Raw genomic sequence first — 24,327 nt, forward strand, 5'->3', positions numbered from 1 at the left:
CTTTGCCTGAGAAACAGTGTTCTGGTACCTAAATCAATCTCAGAATTGCGGCTGAGCACAGCATGCTAAAGACTGATGAAATTTCCAAAGTAATCAGCTGCTATTATTTATTTTCCTTAGATAAATAGCATAATCCAGTTTAAATGCCTGTATTTATTAAAAGATACGAAAAAGTATCAAAGGATTGTCTTCCAGTCTAGAAGGCCACGAGCATTCGGTTTTCTCCATCGGGAGAGCCTGAAAGTTTTCTGGCCTTGCAATACTCTTATCACAAACCAGAATTACTTTTGCATGTGGATGAGGATACTGTACTAACACGCAATAGGACGGCATCATGGTGACTATGTGAAAAACACTAGTTTATCTTAGATTCACATCTACACCAACAAGCCTGACAGCATTCATCTCCTGCAATTACTAGACACAAAATGGTACAGGTATCTCCCAACTCTTGCAGGCCCTAACATCACTTTGCAAGACTCTGAACAACTCTCAGTGTTTCTTAAAAAGATCAAAACTGCTTATTACCTGTTTTCCCAGCTCCACTCTCTCCTGTAATAAGGATGCACTGGTCTTTGTCCTGGTCCCTTAAAGATCTATATGCTTCATCTGACAGAGCAAAGCTGCAAAGAAAGAGTCAATTAAGAATTAGATAAATACCAGCAATAACTACAATCTGTCCTTCACATCCAAAGTTGGGGGGTGGGGGATGGGGGGAGGGAACTAAACAAAACTAAAATCAACACGAACAAAAACCCAAGTGCCAATGTTCTCTACGTGGTGAAACATTCACTTTTCAGAATATAAAGATCCACAGAAGCAAAATGGATACCTTAGTGGGTTATTTAGACTTTATCCAGGAACAAGGGAGCATAATCTAAAGTTTTTCTAAAGATAGCAAACTCAAATTCACAAAATTTCAGGGACATTTTGAACAAAATGCCATATTCTCCATTGAACAAAACATAAATGCATCAAAAGGATGTGTTCTGGCTAAAGACATTTACAAAGAAAGAAACAGGAGAATTTGGGGACTAAAAATACCGTAAGATGTAATTTCTACTCTAGAAAGTATGAAGACATCTCAGAAACTTATAAAATATTGAGCATTTTAAGCATTCAAGAATTGCTAGACTTTTGCATAAATGTGCAAAGAAGTGTTTCCCAGTAACTGTATTCTTAACTCAGTGAGGGTGATATCATGTAGTGAAATTAAAGAATATAGTAGGAATCAACAGCTTTTCAGTGCCAAAAATATCTTTTCATGGAGCTCTGAACATCATGACCCTGCAACTACTGGGCTACAGTTTGAATCCAGATGTGCTTTGTTGCTGTGCAGCACCATGTATTTTGGAGAAATGCAGATGTGTTACTTATATTTAGTTTTCTTTAGTAGCAATTTTGAGACACAGAATGGGTAATACTGATTTTGTTTCAACTGCATTCCATATTCAGTTCATGGAATAAAGAGCTCTGGAAACTGAGTATTAGAACCCCTTGGAAAAACTTAAGTAGTATATGAAAGAGCACATAAAATCTAAAGGAAAAAAAGACACACTTGCATTATACAATTTAAAGAAAAAATCTGGTAGCCAAACACAGCATATTTTGCATGAAATAAACATCCATTCCACAGACCAAGAGCTCTGTTAGATTACTGCACCTGGTAAAATATTTAGTGTTTGTATGTACTTAAAAGCGGATATTGTTTATTCCTTGGAATAAACAAACCATGTATGAAAACCAGAAATAAACTCAGGTCAACATGAAATGCATAATTGTTGCAGGTTCAATGCAACATTTTAGAAACTTGATCTTCGTTCTCTGACAGTTCAGGAGCTTTGCATTGAGCTGTAGCGATAAGACAAGGGGCAATGGGTTCAAACATAAACAGGGGAGGTTTAGACAGGATATAAGGAGGAAGTTCCTTACTGTGAGAGTGGTGAGGCACTGGAATGGGTTGCCCAAGGAAGCTGTGAAGGCTCCATCCCTGGCTGTGCTCAAGACCAGGTTAGATGGAGTCTTGGGTGACATTGTTTAGAGTGAGGTGTCCCTGCTTATGGCAGGGGGGTTGGACCTGGATGATCTTAAGGTCCTTTCCAACCCTAACTATTCTGTGATTCTATGATAACTTCAAATAGATCAAGTATTTGTTTTTAATAATCTAACCATACAGTGTTTTCACAGGCAGCCACAGCCCCTTTAAAGATAAGCAGGCTCTCTGTCATGAAACTAGTTAGGGGTACCATAGATAACACAATGCAAGCAGTGAGAGCCCTATAGAGCCTTTTCTAGTACACTATAGTTAGTTCATACTATTGTTACCACTGCCCCTTAGCTCGGGCAGTTCTTCCTGGCTTTGCTCCCCCAAAAAGTTTATGGAGGGCATGTCATATTGTCCACAGTTTATCATTATGTGCATATGCAACACCGTTTACACTTCCTCATCCCTCATCAGTATTAGATTCATCACATATTTGATTATTTGTTTTCTGGGTTTTTTTTATGGTTGCACCACGTTATCAGCTCAGCAGTCCGGCCAGAGACCAGCAAACCAAGCAAGTAGCACTCTGAAAAGGTTGGAAAACAGGTAAATGAAATACCTTTGAAACACCTAATGGCTCCTTTACTGCTAATCTCACCTTTTCCTCCCTCTCTAGCTCTCACCAATGATGCTTCTGTCATTCACTGCTCCTTCTTTGTATCCCTCTCCTGTCCTCTCCTGCAGCCTGTCTAGTGACATGACCAACCCAGAGGTCCATCTATCTCACTGCTTTTCTCACTCACTTACATTGTCTAAGGCGTTAAATTACTATTCTTCTCTCTGCACAGATGGTTGGGCCATCCATTCAACAACCAGGATCATTAATTCCTTTTGATACATATACCATTGGACCTGAATTAAGACTCAAACTTAATACTGCTATGGTGATTGAAACATTGGAACTCAGTAGCTCAACTGGAGGTGAAAACGTGTTTAGGAGAAAGTAACAGGCTGTAATGTTTTTAGCATTACAACAAAGTCAATTTGTGATGCAGCCAATATGCTGGAGAACTAGCAAAAAAATAATGTTCTACTCCTGCTGAGAGACCATGACACAATTTCTGGCATCCACATTACTGTTCAGAATCCAAACTATAGTAGCAGTAACAATTTACCAGACTCTCTTACAGGATATATTTGGGAAATTAGTTAATATTTGTTGAACACTACTGCAGGTAGATTTGTAAATTCAAGAGTACAATGTGTGGCACTCAGAAAAGCTTGTTCCAGCACACATTATGTTTCTTTTTGCAAGCAGAAAAAAGGGAGTAGGATGAAGAGGAAAGAAATTAATCTGTACAGAGCATTCACGGGCCACATGTGACAACTTTAATACTAATGCCATGGTTTCCAGGGGTTGACTGAGGGAACTGTCTTTCAGCAGGAAGGTGAGATGCTGAGACGCTTTTTAAATTTACAGGCTGGACGGCTCATTATGTGCCTGCTGTCCTTCAAATAATCTCAGCCATCAACTAGTATTTCACTGTTGAAACAACTTTCTTGGCAGCAGTCTCACACCGGAAAACAAAGTCAGCATCAAGCACAGAGAAAGTACTCTGTCTGTTGATATAATGAGTTATGAGTTAATCAGCTTAGTAACCATCCATCTTTTCTAATACACTGAATTTTAGTTTTCCAACAGCCCCTGACAAAATACATTTTACTGCTTGATGTATTTATTAACTCTGCCTGCACTGCACAAAATCGTGTTTTTTCTCCTTCCACAGAGAAACTGGGAGTATAATACTGCAACAGGATGGAGAAGAGAGTGAGATTTTATCCAGTTCTGGTTTTATCCAATCTAGTCAAGAGGCACTTGGCATACATTAGCTTTTCCTCTAATCTAAATGATCCAGAAAAGCCTAATATTTCACAAGTGTATCAACTATTATCTGCAACAGAGAAAAGAAAGTAATTTCAAAGGAAGTTTTGTGTAAGCACTTATCAGAAGTTCCCTAATAGAAGTGTTCTAAAATCCACCTCTGACATTTCAACCACCGCTCCAACAATCCCATTGGAGGAGACTAACCAAGCTTGGTTTTAAATAACTAAGACTTCTTTGTTTTTCCAGCATTGCATAAACAGCATTAGACACACTCATGTCAAAGTCTGAACAAAGATCTTTATCTCAAAGTAAGAGACAGATCTCTTCATTTGTCCTGTTGACTTTCATGGCGTACCATTACACCCCACAGTCCTTCCTAGCTATTATCACTTTCTATCTTTGCAATTAGAAGAAAAGCAACAAATAAAAGAAACACCCAAACTTTGAGTCTTCTGGTTCAAACTCTTATTTGATCCAGAAATATATTTTCATGCTACTCCCTATTTGTTACAAACTTATAAAGTAATTTCATTTAAGGTCATTTCAGTTTAACATATTTTAATGATCCACAGACCACAAAGAACCCTTCTGTTCTTTTCCTTTTAGCAACATTAAGGGAAATGGCTTTGTAAAGTAAACATTTGCAACTATAGATTTAAACCACATATCACTCTTTGAGCCACCTCACTATTACAGAACCTAAGTAAAAGTTGAGAATAGTTTCTAGCTTAAAAAGCAGTTATAAACCATGTGTTTTGAATTATCTGGTGAGTGTGTCAGCAGTGTCGTTTACCATACCTTATAATAAGCTCTCCTTTGATTTTTAGGTTTCCATGAATGAAGATGACATTCTCCTACCACAACACACAGAAATATTTACTGGAGTTCTCTTTTAGCTAGGGCTTAAGTATAGAAGCAATCTGAAATTTAAGCACCACCCACACCTAGCTCAGGAAGAAGGCTCTGCTTTTTTATAGCACTGCTTTTTCAGCCACATAGCTCCAGATGGCCAGATCTGTCACAAAGTCCTAAACTAAAAAAAGTCTAACAAAGCGAAACACCAAATAGGCCTCTCAATTTTCAGCAGCACAACAGCATCTCTGTGCTCTAACAAAACATCAGGGTCAGGAAGAGATGGGTCCCACGCATTCACCCCAAAACAAGCATCAACTGCTAGTGCTTCAGATGAATGCTCAAGATTGCACCTAGAATTACACAAGGGGCAAAAAACCTTGCTCTTATTGTCATAAATCCAGCTCACAGGAGCAGCTCTTCTAACATCTTTTTCTTTGCAAATAGAATCACAAGGATCAGAATTTGCCAGCTATTGGTATTTCTTTCCACTATCATTTTCACTCTTCCTCTCGCTTCCTTTAGCATTCTCAATTAACAGTAATTAGTTAATACTCTTTTAAACTCTCTCTGATTGCTTTCTCTTACCCACTGAGTCAATTCCCTCATCCCATTTTCATTGGCTGGTGCTTTGATTGCAAAAGTGTCAATCCCAATTTTAAAACACTTATTGCTTAGTCTTGGCTTGCCACTGCCAACTTGTTTGACACTCTCAAAAGCAATTAAGAAAAGCTCTCTTCTTGACAGTTCCAGTTCCTCAGGAAGCAGAGCCCTGGTACCACTTCATTTCTGCTCAACTGTGTCTAAAACCAATGGCAGGATACTAGAAGTCAGTGGTTATCAAAGACTATATACCATGCTAGACTGAAAAAAAAAAAAAAAAGCTGTAAAATGTAAACTATACATACATTTTTAATGTAAATTTTACATAAAATGTAATTCATATTAATTCTTTAAAGTTTAATTAAAAGCATCATTTAAGTTCTCTTCCTGGATGTACAGAAGTGCCCAGTAACAGATTAACAAATTATTTCCTCCTCTCACAACATACAGTGGGAAAACGTCAGGATCAGAGTTTGTTTGGTTACAAAAACTACTAATAACCTGAGCTAGGAACAATGGAAGCACATTTTATAAAGTGCTTTGAGGCTTTACATTGTAAATCATCACTATTTGCTATATGTGTTCCTCCACGCCCATTGAAGCTCAGTGGAAAATTCACCATTCAGGAAAAACAACCATAAGAGATTATTTATAGTATTAGCTCATAGTGCAGAATCATTTAATCTAATTGCCCTGAGGACAAAAAGTATACTCCCAGTTTCCATAATTACAAACTGTCTCATGTTCAGCACTTTGACACACTTGAAAAGAAAAGGTTGATTAGCCTGCCATTGGAGTGAATAAAGTAACAGCTAAATTGATGGAGCATCAGCTAGGATAGACCTTCACAGGCAAGCAGCTGCTCTTTGAAAAATGCCAATCAGGAAGAAAATAAAACACCAGGATAAAGAGGTGTGCTAAGACAGATGGAAAGCCCTTTCTCCTATTCATACTCAGATTTTATTCTCCTGGTGAGCAAAGAAATCTGTTTTATCAACAATACTATGTGGCTAATATACACAGCAGAAAGGTACCTCCTGCGTACGCTTCCCCACTCTGTTATTCACGTTAGCAACTGTGATGTTAGTAGATGCAGAATAAAGCCCAAAGCTCTGCTAATCAGAGCATTTGATTCATAAGAAGCAGACTCAATTTATGGAAAGCAAAGGAGAGAGCGGAAGGGAGGGTGAAGAGGACAGACAAAGCCACTCTTGATTTTCACAAGTAAACCACTTTGAAACACAGGCTAATATTAAGTCTGAGAGATTTAGTTTCTGTTCCAGTAGCCTAGGAATACCCTCCAATTCTTACATACACATGGCAGGTTTAGCAGGAGAATTGATTCTGGCCAATATTCCGAGGTCCAGACAAGAAGAAGAGGTTCTTTCCGAAAATCTTGTCTTTCTCAGGATGAAGCAGATTTCAGACATTGCCAATGGGCTTTGCCTCAAAAATGTCCCTACAGAGGTCCAGACAATGCCTGTTCCCCAAATACCATATTTGCAAAACCTCACAGCTCACCATAGCCTGCTCTGTCCCTGATCCTTTTCCCTGTATCAGGATACCACACATTTCCCCTCCAAACAAGGGGGAATCAGTTTTGATAACCTCCTTTTTACTGACAAACCAAAAAGATGTAGTTTTTTGAAAGCCAGCAATGGTCTTTCCTCAGCACTGTACACAAAAGCCAAAAACGCAGCCTCCGATTTTCTGCCTATTTCAACAACATCTAATGCATTTCTTTAGAGCTGCACATTAGTATGATGGAAAACAAGAAGAGCCTTTTGCCAGGAGCCTATGACCCAACTGTGGCATTATTTTCCTTCAACCAGTGCAAAACAGGATCTATAAAGCTTTCTGATGCAGACAACAAAGTAATTTCTCCCTCTACATTTTAGCAAACGCTATCAACCCCAGGGAGCGTGTCCACATCACATTCAACAGCCCAGTCCTGTAAGATGGCAGTGAAATACATCCAGCGGACTGTCAGGAGAGTGACCTGGGCATGGGTCCAAGGTTGGGTCCTCCAAAGTAATCTACTATGGTGGCAGAGCAAGGAGACAAATGCTTTGGTTCTGCACATAACCAAGCCAACAGGTCCACCTCCTGTCCTGGTAACACGTTAACCATGGAAAGCCCACTAGGGCATAGCGAATTGAACTAACACGGCCCCATGCCAGCTGTACACACCATAAACAGCTGCAAACAAACAACAGGTATACCTCGTGACTTCATTTGCCTGAAGGAGGGAATTTAAATATTTAACTCTTGCTCAGAACAGGTTCCTGTTGTCAGCTGAAGTGAACATTTACATAAACCAAGGTGGCAGAGGAGGGGTAGCAAGTATATTCATGTCTGAGCTTTCCAAAAGAGCAGCTTGGCTTGGATTCACCCTTGACTACTCTCATTCCTTGAAATTACATCAGCCAGCTGGATGCCATGTAACCGTTACCTCCTCACCCATACAAATACATAAATAAAGCCCATGGGTTTAACATGAGCGAGTAACTCCCATTTCAAGGCACAGCATTAACCAGATGAGTTTGGAACCAAAACAGCCTCTCACCCCACATATTAGGCTGTGTTACCCAAGGCACCAACCAGATCCTACGCAATCACACAGGAGGACACAGCTGGGCCTCTTACAGACCTAAAGCAAATCAGTCTGTAACGTGCACTGCAATAACTGTAAGTTGCTTGGGAGAGAAAAGGCGTTTCCGTTTATGAAAACAACAATTTTACTGGCCTGTGATATCCTCGAAGAGAAGTACAGGAAGTTTTTTATACTGCTTTATTGAAAACCATATTTAATTAGATATAGTTTATTTCCTAAGATAATCAGCACTTGCACGCTTGGTTTAATGACTGCCTAAACCAGCCAGCTCCTTACATTCAGTGGTTTTATTGCAAAAGTATATGCTGAGCCTTTTTGGTAGCCATTTCTGCATTTGGAACTCCAGACTTTTCCATGAACTGCCAGCCCGACAGCCTCCTGCCAGGGAAGCAGTTTGATGGCACACCAGAAACATCATTGGTGAGTGGTTTGGTCTTCCCTATGGGCCTCCTCAAGCTTTCCAGTTCCTGAGGTTGAGCTTGTGAAAAATTAGGATTTATTCCACTAAAAAGCACATTCCCCAGTTCAAATGGAGTAGCAAGGGGTCAGACAGCTGAACGGGAAACAAAGGGAAGAGAGGTGCAAACTGATTTGCCGTGCTTGGCTTCTACCAGAGTTTAACTAGAGGGCACAAAATGCTTTAAACTCCCAGTTCACTATTTCATCTGCGTACTAGCAGATTTGAATTGCACCTCTGAGCTTCTTCATATATATGGAAATGAAGGGTTGGCTGGACAGGGAGTTAAAGGGGGAACAGGGGAAAACAGTCATTCCCCTTCTGTGCTGAAATAACCAGACTCTCAATACTGTACAGAAAATTGAATTTGTTTCTGTACCCAATACAGAATATGTCTGAAAAACAGGTAAGGTTATTGGTCAAATACATGTGCTCAGTTCATGTCAGCTTTGGCCAAAGTTTACATAAAAGAAATCTTTTTCTGTAGAACAAGACATGCTTTGAGTACGCTCCTGCACTGTGTGAATAGCACACTAAAACTCCCCAATAAAAGTGTAATTCAGCTGGACTTAAATGACGAAGCATAATACATATTTCACCAAAATAAAACACTCAGAAGCAATTACTCCTCATTTTTAAAACACAGACTGTGGCTAAACACAGGTCCTTATAATTATCCATAGCTATTTCAGAAAAAAAAAAAAAAACAAAAAAAACAGGCCCAAAGTAGAGGTTAAATGAAATATGTAAAAGAAAAGACTCTATAACCCTATTAAAGGAACAATGATCATTATAGCTTGGCTTTTCCTGCACAGATGGGAATATACCGTTAGTTGCTTTTTTTCCTTTTCTTTTTAAATTTATTTTTTAAATAGGAAGTATCTTTGGGCCTTACAGTTTGAGCTTGTTCAAACCAGTGGCAGAGCACAGATGCTCCATGTAGAAATGCCAGCCTTTGATCAATATGCAATTGATCTTGTAAATGAAACCACAATAGATCTATACTGGTTGTGAGGTTTTCCTGAGGCAGAGGAGTGGGGAGTGCTGCTCTTAGGATTTCATGAGAACAAATATTCAGCAAACAGGCAGAGTGCCATACTGCTTAGCAAAAAGAAACACCTGCTTTTATTTGCAGCCCTAAGAAACATCACCCTCAAGTCAGAAGGCAGAAATGGGTTATTTCTACCTGATGCAGTGGGAGCAGAGATATAGCAAATCAAGTTTTGGCTTCCACAGTAAGCATACATTGCTACCATGTGCTCATGCAGGGACTTCTCTCTCTGCAAAAAACTTTACTCCAGAAGTATAAATATTCTCAGACGAGCTTGCTCTACTCTGCTAACTGGGGAATGAAAAACAAATTCATTCCTTTATTCTAAAGTAATTAAACATGTTGTAGTACTCAGGGGAAGAAAACCAGTGAAGTGTCCAGTTTAACATACTCACTTTACAAAAAGGGACATGCTTTCAAAGGTCTCATCTCGCAGGACAACAGCATACTGTAGCACGACTAAACTCCAGCATGCTGCAAATACCCAAGAGCTACAGCACATCACATAAAAAGACACATTTTGGAGTGACTTCACAGTTCTGCCTGGTGAGATGGGTAAAGAAACGGCAACTACGTATTAGTATCATAGACTGCAACAGAAGGCAACATTTCGCCATCAGAAAAAAATGCCAAGCACTCCACTGAAGTCACATTACAATTTTGAAGAAATAGGAGTATTATCACATCCTTACAACTTTTGTAAGCTGAAGTAAGTTGCTAATCATCAGATTTGATGTAACTCAAAAGCTAGCATGCAGCTGCCCACAAGTTTAGCAGAAACAACAGTGACAATAAAAGTAATGCAGTTATCTGGAAAACATCTGATGGGCAATGTCAACACTATGAAATTACATAGGTATGTTGCTACTTCACTCAGAGGAGTTGAGTAACTCTTAAGCCCTCTTCTCAACAAAACTACTTGGTTTGTTAAGCTGGACAAGGCTGCTTCTTTTTTGCCTCCCAGCTCTCTTTTCCAAATAAAACACCTCTCGTGAACCCCTGCACAAAGCAGGCACTAAAGCTTATCTGAGCTTCTGAGAGCTTGTTAGCTCAGGTACAACATCAAGCTGAAGTATCTATTCAGTCTATAAAAAGGCATTTGCTTAAGTTTGTGCATAAGATTTGTGTGTGTGTGTATATATATATATATATGTCCAAAATTATCCATGAATGGTCAAAGCAAGAAATGAAAAGCCTTCTTCAGACTGCTCAAACACTAAGTTTTAGTTTAGCCCCCATGGACTGTTTCCAGAGATGATGTATTTCATCTGTGTCCTTGGTCGGTCTGCTGGTACTCGAGGAGGATGATAACTGCACACATCTTTTTTTGTCTTGTGGATACATCCTCACTAAGAATCATCTTGGAGTAACTATGATCAGTTGCGGTTGGAACTCTGCAAGGTTTAGCAACTAAAAATCATTTCTGTAGTGTATAAAAAGGAAGCTGTATACAAGAAAAATGCAAATTTGGACTAATTTACTGAAATGACCGCAATTAAACTGTCTTTGTACTTCAGACCTTTGTTTGTAAAGCTCAGTCCCAGCTCTCTTATCTATTCAAAACATAAGTAAAAGATTATTCAGTGTGCTAGACAGTAAATATTAAGACTGTGTATTTCCTGATTCATAACATGAAAAAGTTTATCTTTAATAACCCAAACTACATTATTAACTATGATGTACCCAGAGTTGAAGAAATCAGAGCCTTTTGCATGAAGTTGCCAATAAGAAGAGATTGAATGGAAAATGTTCTGCGGCTAAAGGTGGTATAAGAGCTGGAATTTTACTGAAGTTTCTTTAAACCTTGTTTACGCTGCATCTAAAATCATGACAAAGGCTCCTAGCGTAGCAGATGGGCATTTCCTGGTGTGTTATAAACTGCTGGGGGGGGGGGGGGGGAAGAAGAAAAGACAACCATTAAACACAATGAGGCACTTCCAATGAAAGGATGACAGATGTTCTTAATTGCAATTTGAAATCCCAGATCTTAAGGGAGTACCATGCTGCCTATTCAGGAAAGGCATAATGAAAATATAAAATCAGATTTCTCTCATTTCTGACAGGGCTTCTACCTGCTCTCACTTTTCCAGTCTGCATTTAAAACAGTAGTGCCTCCTTTATAAGTACTTCTCATTCTTTCCAGCATGAAAAAATGTCCTAAAATTCTAATGAACAGAAAAATGAAGCAGTTGGATCCTTTTTTAAAAATCAGGTCACATTTAAAACTGCATAAAGCGCTCAAAAACACTTTTATTTCCACATCCTACCATAACATCAGTCAATTTTCTAATCAGAACTCCATTTCATTAGGCAACACAAAAAAAGGCCAGTCTAGCCTAGACATACAAATGTAGAGCTGAAAGGAGAACTATTTGAAAAGTTGAGAAGAGACAAAGAACAGTTATGTTCTTTGTCTGCCCAATATGCAGAACGGCACTATAAAACTGAAAACTTACTGCAGGTTCTTTCTTTTAAGTGCCCACAATTCAGTCATCCTGAGTGGATTCCCAAGCCTTTTGTGCATTAGAGGGATTCTACTTCAAGTTAAAATGCCAATTAATTTTCAAAGAATCTCAGCATTTTATGTCCTAAAAATACCAATGGCATAATATGTGAACACAGGCCAGAACACTCCAGTTCCAGGAAAATGAGAGAAATGGGATCTGGCAAAGAAGTCACCATTAGTTTAGACTACTGGCGCATTAACACACATCTCCAGCTATCCAACATACATTAAGGCTTTTTATTCTTTCTTTTTTTTTCTAATTATCTTTGCTCTACCAATCTATCCAAATCCCGAACCTTTTTACGCTTACAAATAAACACGGACTACACCAAATACACTCACATGCAAAAAAAAAAACAACCAAAAACGAAAGAAAAGAGATCATCATAGATAACTAAAAACATTTGACTCTTGTTCCCCAAAATGACTGAAGTCAAATGTGAAAGTATGCTGTGTATACAGAGGTATGAGTAAATATTTGAAAACAGTTCTGAAAACAAAGTTATGTTGTGGAGGCTCTAAGCCAGCAGTTAATTCATGAAGGATGCCCCAACATTATTTTCTTTCATACACCATGACGACAATTATAAAGTTACAGAAGCATCTGGAATAGATCTGGAGTTAAGTGGTTCCCTTACAAACTTGCCATGTTTTAAAGGTACCCGATTCTTGCACTTTTGTAAGCTTCTTCAAGAAGCCCACTGGACACGTGTTGGCAGGACCACACAAAGCTCACCAAATGAGAAACTGATGGAGGAGCCACAGGAGCCAGGTGGGTCCTGCCCAGAGAGGTGGGGGTTCTGGCATCAGGGCTGCCAGTACCGCCAACTGGTACGGCTGTGAGACCCACACTGTTTGTGAGCCAGGGGAACTGGTGCTTTTGAGTAACCTTGTCATGGCAGTGTATGCTGCTGTGGCTTCTGAGGGACCAAAAGATGCTGGAGCATGAGACCAGAGGCAGAGTCCTTTCTGCCTCCGGGGGTATTTGGGAGGACAGCCTTGGCAGTGTTCAAGGCCAGGCTGGACGGAGCCTGGGCAATATAGTCTCATGTGAGGCATCCCGGCCCATGGCAGGAGTGTTGGAACTACATGATCCTTTCCATCCCTAACTATTCTATGATGACAGTTTTGTCTTGATGCTTTTTCTATTCCGTGTAGCCTATATACACTCCTTAGCTTAGGGAGTGTTTAAATGCTTCAACAACATAAGAAACCACCTAGACTCCACACCACCAGACTGTCTGATGTCTGGGCAAGCCTGAGTGCAGGCAGCTCTGGCAGCTCCACCTTATCTGTGCTAAAGCTCTGCAGCTACACACAGCATCGTATGTTTTCACATTGGAAATCCTGTGTCCTGGACACTTACAGAAGAATGGCAGCAACAGTGCCATACAAAAAGAATTTGAAGGGCCTTTTCATTTCTTAATTTGGGCAGCACTACTTAGAGGACCAGCAGAAAGGCTCATTCCAGTGAACTTTGGAATCCCATCTAAATGTCACTCCAGACCATTTAAAAGCTAAAATAAAGCACAATATTCATCTATATATTGCTTTTCCAGGTTGCTTATATTTCTTGGGTGTTGGTTGCATTTTTTGAGCCTCTTCACAACTGCACATTCTGCTATAAATCAGTTTCTGCATTATTATCCATTATTACAAAATTTTGTGCAATCTAATACCAGGAGCAAACAAGCAACTACTGCTCTTGTCAATAAGACTACACTCACCTCTGAAGCACTGGGGTGAGAGAGATGGCTGCCCCATGTGCTATCCAAACCAACTAAAACAGCCCTGCTCAGGTTTCAGGAAAAAGCTAAACTCATTGTTGTATGTGAGAGAAAACTTGCTTTACACCCTCAGCCTTCCAGTTCACTCATCACTTCCAAAATGTTCTTCAGAGAATCAAACAGCCATTCCAATATGCCACATCACAACTGCTTTTCTCAAAACTGTTTTCTCAGAAGGACTTCTGAAATCTCCTACCAAGTATAAAGTTTAGGAACTTGTGTATCCCATGGGTGGTGTGCCAGCAGCCTGCAATAGAAGAGGCCTTTCTCAGGCATGAAGTCCTGACTCTTGAAGGAAGTGTGATGCTTCATTCCCTTTTCATCTATACACTTGAGGGATTTACACTTATGGATACACCATATCCAGAACTGCCTCTCTATAGAGGTTAAGCGAGTAATAAGTTTGATCCCTTCCAAAATAAGACTCCAATATTCTCTGTAGGGGTTTTTTTACATTTTCTTTTTTCAACTCGTTCCTAGCATGGGTTTAACAATTAGGTCCTGGCAGTCCTCCCTAATTGCCATTTATGATTTCTGTCAGCCATGGATGTTCCCTCCCTGCCCAGCAGTTAATTTTGCCAACTAACCATTGAAGTGATCATTTTCCCTTGGCTATAAATCTCTGAAAGAGGCACCTTGCTAAGCCACATGAGCAAGTTCAAAGACTGAGCCTCTGAAGGAGTCAGGAACCTATTAGAAATAATAATTGCTAATGACTGCTGTGAGGTGAACAAAGCCATGGTGGGGATTTAAAAATTAAAATTAAATAATAATAATAATAACAACAACAAATAAATAATACAATTTAACCCCTCCAAAAAAGCCCAAAACAAAATTAAAAGAAATGAAGATAAGAAAAGGACAAGCTGGAAAGGAAATGTTAAAAAAAAAAAAACTAGAAAAACAAAGGACACTAAACTATGGCACAGGCTCTCACCCCACCATCCCCTTCCTCAACAAACAATGATAGCTACTGTGTATGTTAAAACTCTGCTACCTATAGGGAAAAGTTTAGTTTTACATACAGGCAAAACCTATCTTTCACAGCTGGGGCTTTATCATGCCCTTCAGACAAAAATATTTGCTTTAAATCAAGGAGGAAAAAGAGCTACTGTAACCTCAGTGTTTCCAAAGACATGCAATCATGGAATACCAGCAAAAAAAGCCAGAAGCAAAAAGGTAACTTCTGTATTCACTGCTTACACCAGCTCAAAACTTCTTAAGGAAACAGCAAATTTTATCTCTGTTGTCAGAGTAATTGCAGATACCTGCAGAGTGACGATTTGTCCCGGTAATTACTAATACGATGATCACTGAAATGGGAGACATTAATAAGTTCCTTATTCTTCCATTGTAATAGACATCAGGTTGATACCTTTGTGCTTGTATCCTGTGTAAAGACAAGCTGGTTTTCACCAGTGACCTGCAAAAGTTTTAATTGTCGGAATTTTCAGCTTCTAATTCAAAAATAGTAACAAGTAAACAAAATACACAGCAACATTACGTAAGTGGAATTAAATACATGCTTGATAAGAGCTATTTGCCTGCTGTCCCAGTTATTCACCATAAATGCTTCTGTGCATAGCTAAAAAACACTGACTCTGAACTCTTATTTGCTTGTAGCTTGCTGTTAGCAGTACAGTTGCTACTCTCTATTTTGTCCCTCCAGTTAAAATAACCTGTGATTCTTCTGATGTGAGCAGGTAAAGGCTTTTCAGAACATAAAGACGAGCAAAAAAACACCCTACCTGCCAGACACAGAAAGCTGACAGGAGCAAGGAGCTAATGCTAAGATGGGAAATGCAAGAAAGCACATACTCTGCAATCGCTTAAAGCAAATCTGTAGCTAGTAGGAAAGTGATGGGGCATGATGGTTACAAATAAATGGTATGATAAGTGATTTATTGCCTATTGCCTTTCCTTCAAAGATACCAGCAGTTGCCTTTGTCACTGGTAGAAGCCAATGTAAATTAGCAAGATAGACAGCCTGGTTCTCTCTCATGTCTAGCTCACCCAACAAGGTAAGCAAAGTCGCAATTACATCAACTGAAAGAGTAATTACATCAACTGAAAGAGCAGAACAGAAGTGTAAGGACAGCAGCAAACTGTTTGAACACTGAAATGTCATACTCTGCCCTATGAAGTCAGGGACAAGTTTGATCCTGCCTTGCAGATAAAGACAAAGCCAGCAAGATTAACAAAATGTTTTCAAACAACAATTAAAGAGCTTGGTAAACTTCCTATAACAGCTATGAAAACAGCTACAGACTATGAAAACAAGCATTCCAGGAGACTTAGAGAAGTAACACTTTATTACATGATGTCACAACAACAGTGGTGCATTTAGAGAGAAATGAACTATTAAAATAAAAACTCTTTGATCAGGTATAACACTATATATAATTTTATCAGGTATAATAAGATCCCAAATCACCTGAACAGGAGCATTCTCACAGAAATTCAATTTGGCTGCCCATGCAGTGTGTGCCCATGGCCTTACTCCAGTCTCCAAAGATCATTACAATAAAAAAAAACAAACCAAAACCCAACGCTGCTCAAACCCTACAATTAAGAATTAACTGGCGTCGCTGAAAGCGTCAGTCACTCTCACAGACGCTCTTGAGGAAACACAGAGCAGATGACTTGGTGTTCACTCCCCTCCTCTTTCAGATTACAGCTAAGAAAACTCATGAACAGATTTTTCATTCCCGTAGGTATGTTTCCTTCACTGACGATCTATGGGAAAAGTTTCTTAAGGTACAGAATTCCTTCATGTCATTATACACTTCTCTTTTTCCTTCTGTTTTCATTTGCTCCCCAAGCCCACTATTTTACTGGGACAGTTGGTATTCTCATGCATATCCTCCCTACACCGATCCATCACACCAAAACCCCTGCATGCACCTCAAGCAGAGACAGAAGGTCATGCAACACTGCTGGTAAATAATCAAAACATTACTTAGATTCCTTGGTTTCCCAGGAGCTCCCACACAGAGCCAGAGCTCTGGGAATATCCCATAGCTGTCTCATCTAGAGATGCTGACATTTAAAACCTGTGATTCCCAAACCTGAATTCTCTCCAAAATCACAGACCTTGGAGAATACGAGCAATTATGCCAACAGGTGACAGCATGTTTATTTCTGACGGAAGACTTGATGCCATACAGACCTGGTTTCTATAGGAACCTCAAACCAAACCACTGCTAGAATTTTCTTGTAATAAATTGTTTGCATTTTTTCTAGCTAGCACTGGTAATAAAATTAGATTGATTATTTGTAGAAAGGAGATGTTGAAGTATGAAATGCGCTATATATCATTTTATTTCTGGGTCATATGCATTAGTTTCCTTATAAATGGTCAAGAGTTTTGCTTTGCTCAGGATGACACAATAGGAACCACAAGTTTTTTCCAGAAGCCCACTTAAATGATACAGTGAACTTACCCACAATCAATTCTTCTGAAGAGGCTGTGGCTCAATGAAGATTTACACATCAAAGAAAAATCAGTACGTACAGCTCCACAAATCAATGTTGGGGTTTTTACCCCCACGTCACAAGAAATACCACAAATTGCAATTTGTGTCTCAGTAGCTCCTCATTAAAGTTCCTGAGCAGCTAAAAAAAACACCTTGAGGATTGCAAGGTCTCTGTAGAAGCGTAGCAATGTCCCCAGATATGCCTGAAGCCTGCTTTAACTGTAGCCTGCTACTACCAAATCAGTCAACCCTGGAATTAGCTGCAAGCTCCAAGGCTGGGATGATGCCAGGTCTGTCCCAAACCCAGTCCTTGGCCTGCACTGACCAGCATGGTAAGTAAGTGCCCCATTGGTGAACAGCCCAGGCTTGGCTGCAGCAGGACTATATGGACACCCTGTAAAACCACCTCATGCCCTATTAACCAGCATTCAAGTACCACCTCTATGTTCACAGGGTAAACAACTGGAATGGCATGAATCCTTATGCTACAGTCCAAGGCACTATACGTTAAAAAGGATGAAAAGTTGTTTAGGCTTGTCAAGAGGTGGCATAAGGCAGCCTACACTGCACTTATTTCATATACCTACAGTATTTAAAAAGCATCTTTTAAAGATGGTGAAAGTTAACCAATTTTAGCACAAAGTAGTCATTTTGTGCTCTTGATTCTACAGTTCTCATAAGAATCTACAAACAAGTGTGAAGGGAAGCAAGGTGACCATAAAGTAGGATCATTTTATACTTCTAGAGTCTGAGAAGAAAACACTGTGTAAAAGAAACCATAAGAAACACTATTTCCTAATCCTGTATGTTTAAAGATGTTTTGCCTACTTAGCAGGTGTCAGAAGACAAAATTTTCATACAGAAGCAATATCAAATAAAGAAAATTGGTGGAGAGATCATATCTGTCCATGACAAATTAGTCTTAGACTTTCAATGACTTGGCACTCTATCCAAACTCGCAAGCAAAAGCCATCACACAGTCGAGATGACCTGACATAAGTTAAAAAGTCAACATTTTCTCACTCCCATCTACTGCTCTTAAAGTGGTTTTCTAGTGTTTTTGGACTCCATAAGTTCTTGCTTTGAGACGGCAGCCTGACCATACAATTACTGTCAATAGCAATGTATGAAGTTTATGAAACATTTTTCTACAAAGTTAAGATTCTCAAAATACACACAAGAATGACTGTTGAGCATTTCTATTCTGGAAAACCATCTCTCAACAGAGGAAGAAAAATGTGGAGGTCAATATATTATTATGTACTTGATTCAACATGTAACCAAGTGTTGTGGTTTAAGCCTGTAACTCAGAACCATGCAGCCGCTCGCTCACTCCCCCACCTACTTCCTCGCCCCTGCTCCTGGAAGGATGGGGAGGAGAATCGAAAGAACGTACCTCCCACGGGTTGAGATAAGAACAGCTCAGTAACTAAGGTTTAACACAAACCACTGCTGCTACCACCAGTAATAATAATGATAAGGGAAATAACAAGGGAAGAGAATACAACCGCTCACCACCCACTGACCAATACCCAGCCCAACCTGAGCACCAATCTAGCCCTTCCAGGTAGCTGCCCCCAGTTTATATACTGGGCATGACATGCTGTTGTATGGAATACCTCTTTGGTCAGTTTGCGTCAGGTGTCCTGTCTCTGTTTCCTCCCGGCTTCCCCTCCTCCGTGGCAGAGCATGAGGCTCACAAAGTCCTTGGTCAGAGTAAACATTACTGAGCAGCAACTAAAAACATTGGTGTTATCAGTGTTGTTCCCAGGCTGAAAGTCAAAAACACAGCACTGCACCAGCTACTAAGAAAGGGAAAAATGACCACTACTGCTGAAGCCAGGACACCAAGTACATAGCACTGACTTTCAGAATGTCTAACTCTCAGATTTTCTTTTTAAAATACTCCATCATATGACAACAAATTTTATGCAGCTGAACAAAGTCAGCAGAGCAGAAAGTTCTTTTAGCAGGCAACTGCATTAATTTAGCAAGCAATTATGCTTGCTGAACAAAAGCATAAAGGAAGAAAACCTGGACATAGCCAGAGTTCAGATCCAAGAGGACCAAGACCTACTTGAAGCTCATTTGATCTTACTATTTTGCTGTTTGCATTTTAGCCAATATATCTAGAGAAGTTACAGATGAAGTGTGAAGGTAAAATGTTAATCAGAACAGAATAACTTCCAGAACTCTTTCCATACATAAGCTAATGCTGAAGGAAGATGCATAAATGCATGGCCATGTTTAGGCACTTATCCTACCACTGATCACTGAAGTAAATCTCCTAAATATGTGACTGAAAAGTCAGGTGGCAACCTCCCAACACACTGGAAACACTTCTCTATCCTAGCGTCATGACGAGGAGAGAAACAGCTGGCTTTAATCTCATCACTATGATGTCAAACAAGATAAAACCATTACTGCAACATACAGACCCTGAAGACCAGGTACCTCATTTTCAGCCACACCACCCATACCCATGATCAGAGTCTTAACCAGAGACTTAACCACATTCCATTACTCTCAATAATTACAACCAAATAATATGGGTCATGTCTGTTCTCTATAACCACAAGAAAAGGCCTCTGACTTCTCTGCAATATATGCACCCCTGTAGAAGACTTGCAGAAGGTGAATGAAAGTCAGAATAAGGGCTCACACCTACTTCCCAGTCTTCTATTCCTAAATTTCAACTTGGAATTTACATCATATGCAAATCGTATTTTGCAATATTGAATGTCTGTATATTTTAGCCTTAAAATTTGCATTATATATTCATGACACTTTGGCTGACCTCTTAGAATGGGCTCATTTCCACCCACCAGAGGAGACCAAGCTTTTATTTCCCTACAGTTACCATCCAGACACATCCAATATGTTTCTGCATTTATCACGAGGTTTTTTTCATTTTTTGCATTGTGCAGAGAGAAATGAAGAGTTTCAGATATCAAAAGTAACACTTAGAGGCCTTCACAAAGCAATCTGGACTTTGTAAGAGACAGATTTCCTTGAAAACAGACTACTTTACAATGCAGTAATAAAGGCTACTGCTAACAATTAGAGGAAAATGTTCCAAAATGCATACACCAGGATCTCAATAGATGAAACAGAAAGAGTAGCTCATCTTGACTTCTCTTTAAAATAAGGATGAACTAATAAAAACTCATCTGGGGGGGAGCGGTGGTGTGATGTTTGTTTCATTTGCTTTAATCAACACAGACCTTCAGAGGAGACAGACAGCTGGCACCATCTATTCCAGGACAGAATGAAAACTAAAACTTCTCCATTGTACTTACATGTGAGGACTGAGTTCATAAAAGTTTCGGTTTCTGTATTCTTCCACTTTCTCAGGAGTATAAATGGGTAGAGATCTGTAGGGGTTTATTGATATCACCACGCTACCAATGTATGTCTGTTGAAGGAAAACAGAAAAGTTATCATGGATTTTACTTTTAACATGCTTTTGCTGCTTATATAGTATTGTCTCATTTAATATTCATGCAAAACCAAACAGCTTAATTCTAGCAATGAATAAAATAGGTACATACACTCAGAAACACCTTTTAGATCACTCTCAACAATCACCAAGCAGATATTTTACATAACAGAAAGCTCGTGAACATATTTTAAAAGAAAGCCCAATCTTACACATTTCTGTGACAAATTCAGCTGGGAGAGGGAAAGGAAAAAGGACACAGATGTCCCTGAAGAACCGCTCCATCTGCATGGCAAATGTCACATGGCAAATTGCTGCAGCCCTCAGGCACTCATACAAAACCATGTAAAGCAAGGCCAGGGTTGGACTGCACTCCCTCACCCAAGGAGGAGCTTCACTCTATCTCCCAAAGCCTCAGGCACAGAAGAACTTCACAGAGAGGAAACCTGAAGGCTAATAGCCTCTGACAGGTTTCTGTCAAAGACATTTACTGTTAGGATTCAAGTCAGTCAAAGTCCTGCTGTAGTTCCTTAGCAGACACAAAGCATGATTTTTATTTCTAGACTCTACACACACTTGGAAAGCAGATGGAGTAACGCATTGTTTTACTCCGTAAGGTCCCACGCACTGCTGAGCCGAATGAAGACGGATACCGTACACCATGATTACCATGTCAGCACATGACAACTAACCTGCCCTCGTCAAGCCTACTGGGAGGTGCCCTGCAGCTTTCTACACCTCCCCTCAGCTGTAAAGGCCGCATTCAAACATACCAGAGTGGAAAAAATGCCAAACCCCCATTCCACCCTGCCTGCAGGTACAGATCAAAGATTAATTAAACCCCAAGTGTTCGGTATCTCTTTCCACAACCATGAAAGAAACAAATAACAGGTGGTGAAACAAAATTTTCCAGTAACCAGGGGCACCTCAGGAGGTGTGAGGGCTGCACACAAAAGCCAGAGGTTCCCATTATTCGGATTCCATTTGCTAGTTAGCTACAGAAGTAAAGCAGTGTTTTTGACAGAGATACATGATTTTTTGCGGTGACACCTTGCAATCACTATTTGGATTTCTCCCCATAACTTTTGTGACAGGAAAAGTAATATGTGCTGTAATATGCATTTTGAAAGGGGAATAGAGGCATGAGGAGTCCAAATTACTCACCAACAGGTTCAGCAGAGCACTGAATTACCTCCACAGCTGCAGTCACAAATTAATAATATTAATTGCTGCAATGCTTCCCTGTCTAGCTTTCCTGTCTAAAGCAATTCTCTGCTAAATGTTAACTAAATCTGGTCCTAAGCAGGAAGCTAGGAGGGCAAGATTTCCCATTTTCTATAGCATGTATATGCACAGGCAAGCTGTGAACCCCCATGGCATTTTCTGTCCTGTTTAAAACAGAGTTGAGCAAACTAGACTGCAGTGATAAAACATGTAGCATGAGGCTTCCAGAGACTCTTGTAGTTAACCCTTGTAGTGTTTACTACCCACTGGATGAAACAGAAGCAGCTTCTGCTGACAATTCACTGTACAACTGCTGCTATGATGAAACACAATACTTCACTAATTGGGCTCAAAACTCACCATTCCTAAACATATACTTTCCCCACCCCCTCCTCCAGAACCGGCCAGAAAACTTCTGCAGAACATTTCACCCCATGCATCCAATCCCAGAACAGAACAAATACCCTAGAAACAGGTTGGTTTCACCTCAAGAGCCCATGTGGAGCCCGGCTACGGGGAGCAAGCCTGAAGTTGTCTCCCATCTTGGCAGCCAGGCTACAGCTCAAAACAGGACAACTCCAATCTGCCTTGCACTGCAACCCAGGATAAAAATGCCCCTAAAGGCATTCAGATACTGACTGTTGAGAACCATCCCTAAATAATTCAGATTTCTGCTAATTTCAAACACATGCCACAGTGCATGATTATGTATATATATTTCCTTCAACTATTGATAAAAAAAAATTGTCCTAGTTTTGTGGTCATCCTCCCCCAAGGAGGAAGATGTTTTCCATCTATGTCTAATGTCTTTGGCTGAGCAAGACGCAAATGCAAAAACTGCCTTTCTACAGAATCTACTTTGCCTTCTTTAACACATGCAGCTTTGGCCATTTGCAAGTCATAGAATCATAGAATCATAGAATCATAGAATAGTTAGGGTTGGAAAGGACCTTAAAGATCATCTAGTTCCAACCCCCCTGCCATGGGCAGGGACACCTCACGCTAAACCATCTCACCCAAGTCTACAGATTCTTGTTAAGAGTAACAGATAGCCAAGGGTAATAGTCAAGAGTAAGAAGCTTTCTAGCCTTCACAAGTGCATGGATACCCCACTTAGGACTCTTTCTTGATAAAACATTAATATGTTGATTTGTTTCCTCCTAAATCCTTACAATTTGTGAATTCAGCCTGTCGTGAAATCCACGCTGGAAAGAATCAGCAGAAGAAAGACAAAGACTAGATCTTTAAGATTGTATTTTGAAACAGAAATTCTTTGAAACTTGAAGACTTGCCCTTTTCAGCTTGTCTGCCACCGTAACAGCATACAATGTAATTGCTAAGTCCCCTGAAGTACCCCAAGATGCCAAAGTAGAGAAAGATGAGTGAAAGCAAAACCTTTGATTTTTAATTTTGAATACAGGCTTTCAAATGAGATTTATTTAGAACCATCTCTTCATGGCTAAGTATTGCTTAGACAATGTATTTTGGGAATTCAAGTTAGCTGTTTATTGTCAGACATGAACAAATACAGACCATTTCCTAAAATACCAATACTTCAAAAGGTCAGATGGCTATATAGAAACAAAGACATACTCATGTCCATTTTAAATACTAAGGCAAACCATGCCAAGCAGTCATTGTTTTTTTGCTGCAAAGCTGCTTACAAGAACTAATGCATTTCCTCTTCTAAAAATGCCAGTATTTCATAGCTGATGCTTAATAGCTACTTGCTACTGGTGGTCTGTGAGATTCCACATAACAGGGATAAACAGATCCGGAAAATAGCTTTCCCACATAACATCTGCCTTCCCACCAGAACTCTATTATAAACAAACAACATAAATGGCTTAAATCCTTGAGCAAGGGACAAGCATAGAAACATTCCAGTGATGAAAGAAAAATGCCAAGAGTAGTGGGAGACCATACTGTGGCACTCCAGAGACTAAAGAGATCCTTCATTTTCCCTGTTTAAGGAAAAAAATTAAACCCCAGAGGAATGGTCTCACGATGATGAACGCACAGAATGCAGGCAGGAGATTTGTTTCTTTCTTGGCTTTGACATGGTCTCGTTATGCAAGTTTGGACAAGATCTGCTGTCTCCTCAAGTTTTGCTAACTAGAGATTCTTGATAATACTCTTTCCTCCAAATTTCTACTTTAATGCAATAACTCACAAGGAAAATTCTGCCTCCTTGGCATGTTTGTCCAGAATCCAAACCAAGAGTACTCTCACTTGCTGTTTATCAGTCCATCTGTCACATAGTATGGCAACACTGTAATGGGCTAACATTTCATCTGAGCAAAAGAGCATCGAAATGTCTATCAGGTCAAATGTCAGCACATTCTGTATTCTCCACCAAAACAACACATACAACTCATTCCTGTTCAGCAAAGGGTTTAACACCACAAGCAGGAAGAAAATTCCAAATCACAATTCAACTGGAAAAGAT

At 39.8% G+C, this 24,327-nt stretch overlaps 1 protein-coding gene across 3 annotated transcripts in view; it reads right to left on the reverse strand.

Moving 5' to 3' along the window:
- MYO1B (myosin IB) overlaps window positions 1–24,327 on the reverse strand; it is a 115,492-nt gene that overhangs the window by 62,698 nt on the left and 28,467 nt on the right. For all 3 annotated transcript variants that reach the window (XM_062610001.1, XM_062610004.1, XM_062610003.1), the window contains 2 exons: window positions 20,515–20,630; window positions 529–623 (listed from right to left, as the gene is read on the reverse strand). In XM_062610001.1, the coding sequence (XP_062465985.1) occupies window positions 529–623; window positions 20,515–20,630 (211 nt within the window). The remainder of the gene's footprint in view (window positions 1–528; window positions 624–20,514; window positions 20,631–24,327) is intronic.

The sequence above is a fragment of the Pezoporus occidentalis genome, unplaced genomic scaffold (genome assembly GCF_034315485.1).
Source record: "Pezoporus occidentalis ecotype Australia unplaced genomic scaffold, CSIRO_AGI_Poc_V1 ctg143, whole genome shotgun sequence".
NCBI classification, from domain to species: Eukaryota; Metazoa; Chordata; class Aves; order Psittaciformes; family Psittacidae; genus Pezoporus; species Pezoporus occidentalis.